Source organism: Seriola lalandi, unplaced genomic scaffold (genome assembly GCF_002814215.2).
Source record: "Seriola lalandi dorsalis isolate HSWRI2012SDOR001 ecotype SW California unplaced genomic scaffold, Sedor1 jcf7180002054062, whole genome shotgun sequence".
Classification (NCBI taxonomy): domain Eukaryota; kingdom Metazoa; phylum Chordata; class Actinopteri; order Carangiformes; family Carangidae; genus Seriola; species Seriola lalandi.
In genome coordinates, this window is record NW_019524615.1 from 915852 (window position 1) to 925760 (window position 9909).

Genomic DNA, 9909 nt, shown 5'->3' on the forward strand with positions numbered 1-9909 from the left:
TGCATCACTGACTGTCTGATTGAGTGGCACAGCTGTCAGGCTGTGGATTGCGCCTGCTGGTTTGAGTTCCTCTGTCTTATTTCCTAAGGGTGCATTTTGTCCATCAGCTCATACGGCAGCAGTAAAGATGACTAATTTTCCCTGGGCTTATGAAGTCACTTTGTCTCAGTTAATACTCATTCTATCAATCCCATTTCGACCTATAGAATGACTCGATGACCAATAGCAGATTGTAGTTGTGTAGTGCAGCTTTTGGTGTAAGTTGATGCATTGCAATGTCAGGCAGATTGGTAGAAATGACATTGGTCCGCTTTAACCTTCACAGCTCCTTCGTCCAATCAGTTTATCAGGAAAAGAAACGTGCTGTGGAGAGATAAGAGATAGCAGAGAAACACTAGCCTACGCATAGCTTGTGATATGAATGTATTTATATGTAAGTGCGTGTTGTGTGTGACCTGGCTAGGGGTGACATTGTTACTACTAGAGGTACCATTTTACGCAGATGGTCGTATTTAACTGCGTGTTTCAACGTGTGTGTGTGTGTGTGTGTGTGTGTCCAGAGATGTTTGTGCGCATGTGTATATGAAAAGGGGAGTTTCAGGTATAAAAGGCTTTTCCAGAAAATGTGTCCTGTTTCTAACCATTGCATGTGTGTGTGCGTTTGTGTGTGAAGGAGAGAGAGGGAGAAACAGGGTGTATGTCTGGGACTGGAGCTTAGCTGACAGCCAAAATTTCGGGGGTGAAGAAAGATCGAGTGATCTGGACCTCCATTGATTTGGGAGAGCAGTCCCCTATCACATCAGCAACCATGAGTAAAACGGTAGGAGAGCCAGCTGATTAGATGATCACTATTCAGCTTGTTTGTCATTAATTGTGGGAGACAGTAGACAAGTCTTTAATTAATGTTAAGAAAAAAAGTAGGCAAATATTCTAATTTATTCTACATAAAAACAAAGACTAAATCAGATAAACAAAAAAAAATGTATGTGCAAGTTGTTATATAGAGCACACACGCTACTGTAGAAATGAAAAAAGTTCAACAATTATCTTTTATAAAAATATATTTTCTTTATACTACAATTTATAATCATTTATATTATATTAATTATTATACTTTAGGCCAGTCACTTACCAAACTTCCACTTTGTTATGGTGTTAGTACAAGTGCATAAATTAAAACAAAATACTGCAGTCGTATGCCTTTCTTTCTCATTGCATTTGTTTTCCTTGACTGGCATGGACATAATGTATGTGCTCCAATATATGAGATGTCAGGATTAGTTTTATTAGTAACTACAAACCAAACCAGTTGTCACATATTCACAGTGCAGTAAGTAAGCAGTTCCTTTGACAAACATACAGCAGATGTGGAAAAAATACATTTTATTTAGTTCTGGTATCAATATCATCAAGAATATCAAGCCGTCTGGACAGACAGGTAGATTTTCTGTATAAAAATATGCATATTAATATTTTTGCCATTTCTGCCTGCATTTAGGACGCTTACAATATGTTCGAGATGGATGGAGAGATGGACAAGAAGAAGAATAAAAAGATGAAGAAAAAGGAGAAACTGGAGGGCATGAAGAAAGAAATGGATATTGTGAGTAATGAAAGTTATCTGGCAAAAAAACAGCAATGGAAAACAGCAGTGGTAGTGAGTGTTGTTATGTATTGTATAGATAAACCTGTGGCGATAGAACAGAAGCCTCAGGGCTGCACAGTAGTGAGAAGATGTAATCTCTGTGAGAAAAAGTAATTCAAGCCACTGTGAAGTTGACCAAGCTTCAACCAACCGGCTCTGAATAAATCACCTTCATTCACTCTGATCTGTCCTTCACAAGTGTTCTGAATCAATGACGCCCTGTGTCTCCTCCTGCAGGACGACCATGAGATTACAATTGAAGAGCTGGAAATGAGATACAACACAAGTGTTACCAAGGTAAAAGTAATTCTTGATGATTGACAGTGGTGTTTCTCTATTCATTTTGTTTTTAATTCTTTTCAAAAATACTCACTTTATCAATTTATTAAATTTTCTGTCTTTCATCCACAGGGTTTGACCACCACCTTTGCCCAGCAGGTCTTGGAGAGAGATGGTCCAAATGAACTGAAGCCTCCTAAAGGAACTCCGGAGTATGTAAAGTTTGCCAGGCAGCTGGCTGGAGGGCTGCAGTGTCTGATGTGGGTCGCAGCTGTCATCTGCTTCATCGCCTTTGGAATTGAACTTGGGAGAGGGAACCTCACCAGCTTTGATGATGTGAGTTATATTACCATATTGAGTGTTTCTCCTTTAGTGCACTGGGGAAAAAAGAAAAAAAAAAAAACAGACATTGAGTGCATATATGGATTATGTGGATTCCTTTGAGAAGGACAGATCACAGAGTGACAGAGACAAAGAGACGAGAGAAGAAAAATGAAGAGAAGAAATTGAGGAGCTCAATTTGAATCAGCCGTTTCTAGCCTGTTTTTATGGTTAAATCTTCTTTCTGATTTCAGCTTTACTTGGCCATCACCCTGATTGCTGTCGTCGTGGTAACTGGGTGCTTTGGTTACTACCAAGAATTCAAGAGTACCAACATCATTGCCAGCTTCAAGAATCTGGTGCCACAGGTAGGTGCATTGTTGGAATTTAATGTTAATAGCTTCTCTATCATTGCACCTCTTTTGATCTATTTTCTTTCTGTCACTCTCATAATTTCCCTTTGTCTCTCTGTGTGTCTGTGTGTGTGTGTGTGTGTGTGTGTGTGTGTGTGTGTGTGTCCTCTTCCTTCATATTTGCTCATCTTATTCTCAAATTCCCAAAAACAGCAAGCCCTTGTGATCCGTGATGGCAAGAAAAACGAGATCAATGCCAACCAGTTGGTGGTGGGCGATTTGGTGGAAATCAAAGGAGGAGACAGAGTCCCTGCTGACATTCGCATCATCACTGGTCAGGCCTGCAAGGTAAAATACACACAACTGCACAAAGAAATATATGTTGCTTCTTAAGACAAATTTGTTCAACGTCTTGCTATGTCTGTAGATAAAATCTGTGTATTTTTCAACATTAGAAAACAATGTTAGGCTGTCTACATTCAGTCAAAGTTGGCAGCATCAACTTCAAAGTTGTTACCTTTTAATGATTGAGTCCTCACTTGGCGAGACAGTGTAATTTACTGACTGTAGTGAGTTTGGTGCCAATTAGATTGAACTGCATATTAGGCCGGTTAGTGTAATGTTTTTACAATCCCAGTGATAGACAGTGGGAGAATGAACTACTCCTATAATTTTAATGTCTGAGGAACAGATAAAGCCCAATCCATCGTCACACACGGTATCTTCCAACCCCATTGTATCATGTGGACGTGTAATAAACCGTTGTATATATTAATATACTGCGTGCATGTGACAGGTGGACAACTCGTCCTTGACAGGCGAGTCCGAGCCACAAACCAGGAGTCCAGAATGTACTCACGAGAATCCACTGGAGACCAGAAACATTGCTTTCTTCTCTACCACCTGTCTGGAAGGTACAGTACATAGATATCATCTATTTTGTCATTTATTTAAGTATTATTTGTTTAATGCTTTTGTATGAATTCTTCTACTACATAAGAATAAGGATGGATCTCCTCTCCCCTCTTCAGGTGTAGCCACTGGTGTGATAATTAACACGGGAGATCGTACCATCATCGGTCGGATTGCCAGTTTGGCAAGCGGCGTCGGCAACGAGAAGACACCCATCGCCATTGAAATCGAGCATTTTGTGGACATCATTGCTGGACTTGCCATCTTTTTCGGGTTTACCTTCTTCGTGGTTGCCATGTTCATCGGATATGCCTTCCTGGAAGCCATGATCTTCTTCATGGCCATCGTGGTGGCTTATGTGCCAGAGGGGCTGCTTGCTACAGTTACTGTGAGTAATATATGTTCTACAGGTTAGACAGATTTAACATGCGCTGTAGTAATCTGTCAGTGTGTAACAGCCTGTGTCTTGGTCAACAGGTATGTCTGTCTCTGACTGCCAAACGACTTGCTAGGAAGAACTGTGTTGTGAAGAACCTGGAGGCTGTGGAGACGTTGGGTCAGTATACCAGTGTACCGGACGTATCCTGTTCCTAGTAGTTTTGTTATATTCAGGCAGAGTCTGACCTTTAACCTGTGTGTGTTTAGGCTCCACTTCAGTGATCTGCTCTGATAAGACGGGCACCCTGACCCAGAACAGGATGACTGTAGCTCACCTGTGGTTCGACAACCAGATCCACGCAGCTGATACCACAGAAGATCAGTCAGGTAAACACGTGGATCAAAGCCTGTTTTTGTCCGAAGCATTTTCCTATTGAAATCGATCAACGCTGTTGTTATAAGCGATGTGATAATACAGATGTAATGGAGGCCATAATGAGCTGTTGTGTGGGTTGCTCTTTAAAGGTGGATTTATGTTATTTTACATGTCAGTAACCTTTCAGTAATCATATTGATTGATTGTGTGGGTTTCAGGACAGAGTTTTGACCAGTCATCAGAGACATGGCGTTCACTGGCGAGAGTGGCCTCCCTGTGTAACAGAGCTATATTCAAACCTGATCAAGAAGGAGTGCCTATTCCTAAGGTACGAATGTAATGTTTTAAGACATTTGTAGTTGACATCCATGTGATGTCATGCTGAGCAGACAACAGTAAGTCTTGCTCTGGCTTTAATTTTCAACAATCAAGTTGTATATTTGTAGTTTTGCCTACTTTCTGTCAGTACTACAAACTATTGTAAGAACAGATTTGTTCTTATCGTCTCTATGAATTTCTATTTTACCGTCTCACACAGAGGCTCGTGGTGGGAGATGCGTCGGAGACAGCTCTGCTGAAGTTCACCGAGCTCACTGTAGGAAACATCATGGACTACCGTAATCGCTTCAAGAAAGTGGTGGAAGTGCCCTTTAACTCAACCAACAAATTCCAGGTGAGAGCAGGAAGCTTTGCTGTAGTGGGCAAAAGATCTTTTTTTTTTTTTTAAATATATATTAAACGCTGACATCAGGAGTGTCTTTAATACTGTGATACTACTATAATCCTGTGATTCACGGTGGATCTAAGAGCACAGATTAACATCCAGTTTTATTCATCCCTTCTCTCTCCAGCTGTCTATTCACGAACTGGAGGATCCACTGGACCTACGCTACCTGTTGGTGATGAAGGGAGCACCTGAGCGTATCTTGGAGCGCTGTTCCACCATTTTGATAAAAGGCCAGGAGCTGCCTCTGGATGAGCAGTGGAAAGAAGCGTTTCAGACCGCTTACATGGACCTGGGAGGACTGGGAGAGCGAGTACTGGGTTAGAAAGTTCTACTAGTAACACTGATGTGGCCTAATCCTGGGGCTTGCTATTATGTCCCTATATACTGAAAGCAAAAAGTAATTATTATTATTATTAGTTGTGTTTTTTAACAATCCTTTCCTCCCCTCTCAGGCTTCTGTCATCTCTATCTTAATGAGAAAGAGTTTCCTCGTGGCTATCGATTCGACCCTGATGAGATGAATTTCACCACGACAGGACTGTGCTTTGCTGGTCTCATCTCAATGATTGACCCCCCCAGAGCCACTGTACCAGATGCAGTGATGAAATGCCGTACTGCCGGCATCAGGGTGTGTTCACATTGCCACACATGCACATAAACAGCTTGTTTGGGCTGGTTTTTAATTCTAAAAAAAACAAAAAAAAAACATGAGTGTGATTACTTTGGTTAGGCCGAGATGCTGTTTTCACTTTGTGAGTTGTTTTATGTTTATCTACCTGTCTCAGAAATGTTTTTTTTTAAATATCTTGAAACCAAAGGTTGTCATGGTGACTGGAGACCATCCAATTACAGCAAAGGCAATAGCAGCAAATGTTGGTATCATCTCAGAAGGCAGCGAAACAGTGGAAGATATCGCCGAGAGGAAGCGCATACCTGTCGAACAGGTCAACAAGAGGTATTGAATCAGTGCTGTCCGCACTTTGAACAGTGCGTTGACTAGCTATCCGTTCCAGTGTAATTTTGTATTTCTTAATAAGTGAACTACAGGATTCATCATCATCATCCCTTAGAGATTCACAAACGATTCAATGAGCTGTCGTATCTGGATGCATGCTTGTGTCTTTGTCTGTTTATTGTGTGTAACTCTGTGTCGTCTGTGTGCAGTGACGCCCGTGCTTGTGTGATCAGCGGTGGTCAGCTGAAAGAGATGAGCAGTGACGACTTAGATGATGCACTACGGAACCATCCTGAGATGGTGTTTGCGAGAACATCACCCCAGCAGAAACTGATTATTGTGGAGAGTTGTCAACGTCTGGTAAATACACACACACACACACACACACACACACACACACACACACACACACACACACACACACAAACACACACCTTTTGCTTTACTACCTGTCTTCTTAACTGACTAATTGAATGTATTTGATCATTTAAAAGAAGATATAAATCTTCCCATACACATAATGTGAAAAAAAACAAGGATAGACACTATAAAGCTGATGTCTTATTTCACTGTGGTCCCCTGGGAGGATTGTGAACAAATAAGCAGCAGGGGAAGAGATTGGTTTGCATGTCTTCATATATACAGTGTAAATGATCAAACTGCACTTTCAGGCTTGTGAAAGAGTTTTTGTTTCTCGTCCTTCATCCCACCAGGGCTCTATCGTGGCTGTAACAGGAGATGGTGTGAACGACTCACCAGCTCTTAAGAGGGCTGATATTGGTGTCGCCATGGGGATCGCTGGTTCAGATGCTGCCAAGAACGCTGCAGACATGATCCTGTTGGACGACAACTTCGCTTCTATTGTCACTGGAGTGGAGCAAGGTGAGGCTCAGTAGAAAAAAATAAGAATAAAAACTTGATGTCCATATCCAGTTTGTGCTGTACAATTAACAGTATAGTGTTTACGTGTTGTTCATATACACTGAGCTTTTTTAAGAGATAAGGTAGAAGAAAATTACTAGTGACCAGAATGTACTTGCACAAGGGGGAATCTGGAGGTAGATGATTCGTACAGTGACCACTGAATGAACTTTGTGTGTGTGTGTGTGTGTGTTTGCCTGTAGGCCGTCTTATCTTTGACAACCTGAAGAAGTCTATTGCGTACACACTAACCAAAAACATTCCTGAGCTGACTCCATATTTGATCTACATCACCGTCAGTGTGCCTCTTCCTCTGGGCTGCATCACTATCCTCTTCATTGAACTAGCAACCGACATTGTGAGTTAATAGGTCATTACAGTTGCAATTTATTATCATAATAGATGATGATTCATTTTTGAACACCAGCCTCGGTCTTTACAGCAGATGATTATCTTCCTCGCTCCCCTATCTGCTGCATAGTGATATGGTGTTTGTTTATTCCTGTCTCTCCTGTAGTTCCCCTCTGTGTCTCTGGCTTATGAGAAAGCGGAGAGCGACATCATGCACCTGAAGCCCAGGAACCCCCGTCGTGATCGTTTGGTAAACGAAGCCCTGGCTGCGTACTCGTACTTCCAGATAGGTGAGACTGATGTGTGTGTCTGTGCCGGTCAACAAAACATGCATACTCAGTATTACTATAGCACTAACTATATTGAACTGAATACTTCACATGGACATGAAATAGACACACATGACAGGCACCTGAATGTATCTCCAGTTCTATGAATACATGCATTGCCTGCTAACAGACATTGGTAAACAGGTTTTTAACAGAACAAAAAAGCAGATAAGACAGTACCTGTAACAGAGTGCACTCTGAGGGGCTGAGCCACGGCCTCGTATGATCCCTGAATAATGCCACACAGCCAATGAGCTAGATTTATATACTACTAAAACAGTATCGACTCATTTTTCTTTCTCTCTTTTAGGAGCCATCCAGTCTTTTGCAGGTTTTACAGATTATTTCACAGCCATGGCCCAGGAGGGCTGGTTTCCACTCTTGTGTGTCGGCCTGCGTTCTCAGTGGGAAGATGTTCACCTTCAAGACTTACAGGACAGCTATGGCCAAGAATGGGTTAGTACTGACTTAGAGATCCCACCTTTACAGGCTTATTTTTGCCTCCTGTGTTAAACCTAGAGAAAGTGGTTGGGTCAAGGGAGTATTTATATTTTTATCGGCAAACAAACTAAATAACTCCTCCCTTAAATCCCCTCCTCTACTTACAGACATTCAGCCAGAGGCTATATCAGGAGTATACGTGCTACACTGTATTTTTCGTCAGTATAGAGATCTGTCAGATCTCTGATGTGTTGATCAGGAAGACTCGACGTCTGTCTGTGTTCCAGCAAGGCTTCTTCAGGTCAGTGAAGATCCATCCCTCACATGACTCGTCCAGTATAGTGTATTTTAATAGATAAAGTTATAACATTAACATTTACAGGTTTAATTCTTTGTCTGTACCATGTTAACATTCCCAACTCTTGGGCTTATACTGCATTCACATATACCTCGGCATCAGCACATTATTCCAAGATGGTTGGATATATAAATTTGGAGCGGTTCATTAAGAAATCAGATACAAAAAGTGTGTATAGCTCCTTTTCATGAGCAGATTGTTTTCTGGATCCAAAGCATATGCTTTAAATACCTTATTAAACACCATATTTGATGATTTATGAAGATTTGAAATTGCATTTCTGTTACAGCTGTATAAAAATTTTATCTCGCGTACTCATTTGCAAGTAGAGGCAACCGGTCTCTTTGGGGTTTTGAGATCAATTTATATGGAAGCAATTAAACCTGAACCAGCTGGGCGTTTGGTTATTTATGTGTGTATTTTTGCGCAGGAACCGTGTCCTGGTTACTGCCATCGTCTTCCAGCTCTGCCTTGGTAACCTGCTTTGTTACTGCCCTGGAATGCCCAATATCTTCAATTTCATGCCCATCAGGTAAAAGGCCTCGTTCACATGGTCACCATCTGAAATCAAAGCTCAGACTGAATTATAGCGAACACTTGGTCTCTTGTTGTGAATTCTGAGGACACACATTTCAAATGAAAACATTATAAATATAGAACCCACAAGTAGAAAGTTATTTGTGTTCTACACTCATCACTTCTTCTATATTAGAAACAAAAGAAAGCTGAAGTCTAACATCACATGTTGTGTTTTTACTTCAGGGTCCAGTGGTGGTTTGTTCCTCTTCCATATGGTATTTTGATCTTTGTCTACGACGAGATCAGGAAGTTAGGAGTCAGAAGATACCCAGGAAGTAAGCCAAGATTCATTATTCTCCACTAACCTTAACCTGCCATTAAACATCCATTCATCATTAACATCCATACTGTAGATTCATTCCATTCCATTAATTATTCATTAATCTTTGGTTTGTGCTCTCACAGGTTGGTGGGATCAGGAGTTATACTACTGAGACCAGAGAGGCTCTTTCATCCTTCCATCCATATGCATGAAAGCTTACTTATGTATTTATAGCTTATCCTGTCTTTTAATGTTAACATTATATAATATTCAAGAGTCTGCCTAAATCCTTTTAAGAAAGTATAAAGGTAATCATTACCGGAAGCCATTGTTGAATAATTCCCACAGATTTGTTGTGTTCCAGCTCTGTGACTGTGGCTGCATTGTATTTGTACTAATAAAGAAATTTAAGACCAATCATGACCTCAAATTGATAACAAAAGCAGCGACATTGTTGAATTCCACATTGTTTTTGTGTTGAAGTTTGTATCTTTAGTCAATTTTAGAGTTGCTGTCTGCATTTGAATAGTCTGGGATTAATAAATGCAGACTCATTCAATGTTGCACTTGAGATTCACTCTGGAAAATGTTCTGTCTGGTTTAATGCTTAAGGCTAGACGTGCACGATTTCTTTATTGATCTGGCACCACAAAGAGCCTCATGTCTAAGAATATACAATATGCACAAAGATGTTTCAAAGAGAAATTTGATATTGATTATTT

At 40.8% G+C, this 9909-nt stretch overlaps 1 protein-coding gene across 1 annotated transcript; it reads left to right on the plus strand.

Annotated features, from left to right (window-relative positions):
* The first annotated feature begins 657 nt into the window (after positions 1 to 657).
* LOC111652775 (ATPase H+/K+ transporting subunit alpha) lies at positions 658 to 9764 on the plus strand. The gene is made up of 24 exons (XM_023403141.2): positions 658 to 820; positions 1499 to 1603; positions 1883 to 1942; positions 2057 to 2260; positions 2500 to 2613; positions 2812 to 2946; positions 3395 to 3512; positions 3630 to 3898; positions 3988 to 4066; positions 4156 to 4275; positions 4483 to 4592; positions 4803 to 4937; positions 5116 to 5308; positions 5444 to 5619; positions 5810 to 5946; positions 6156 to 6306; positions 6660 to 6828; positions 7071 to 7225; positions 7385 to 7508; positions 7858 to 8003; positions 8156 to 8289; positions 8777 to 8878; positions 9109 to 9200; positions 9331 to 9764. Exons 1-24 carry the CDS (start codon positions 809 to 811, stop codon positions 9357 to 9359), a joined length of 3069 nt encoding a protein of 1022 aa, XP_023258909.1. The 5' UTR covers positions 658 to 808; the 3' UTR covers positions 9360 to 9764.
* The last annotated feature ends 145 nt before the right edge of the window (positions 9765 to 9909 follow it).

Coding starts and splice junctions, on each gene's coding strand:
- LOC111652775 (XM_023403141.2), top strand. Junction 5,620..5,809: donor GCCGTACTGCCGGCATCAGG/GTGTGTTCACAT, acceptor TTGAAACCAAAG/GTTGTCATGGTGACTGGAGA. Junction 7,509..7,857: donor GTACTCGTACTTCCAGATAG/GTGAGACTGATG, acceptor TCTCTCTTTTAG/GAGCCATCCAGTCTTTTGCA.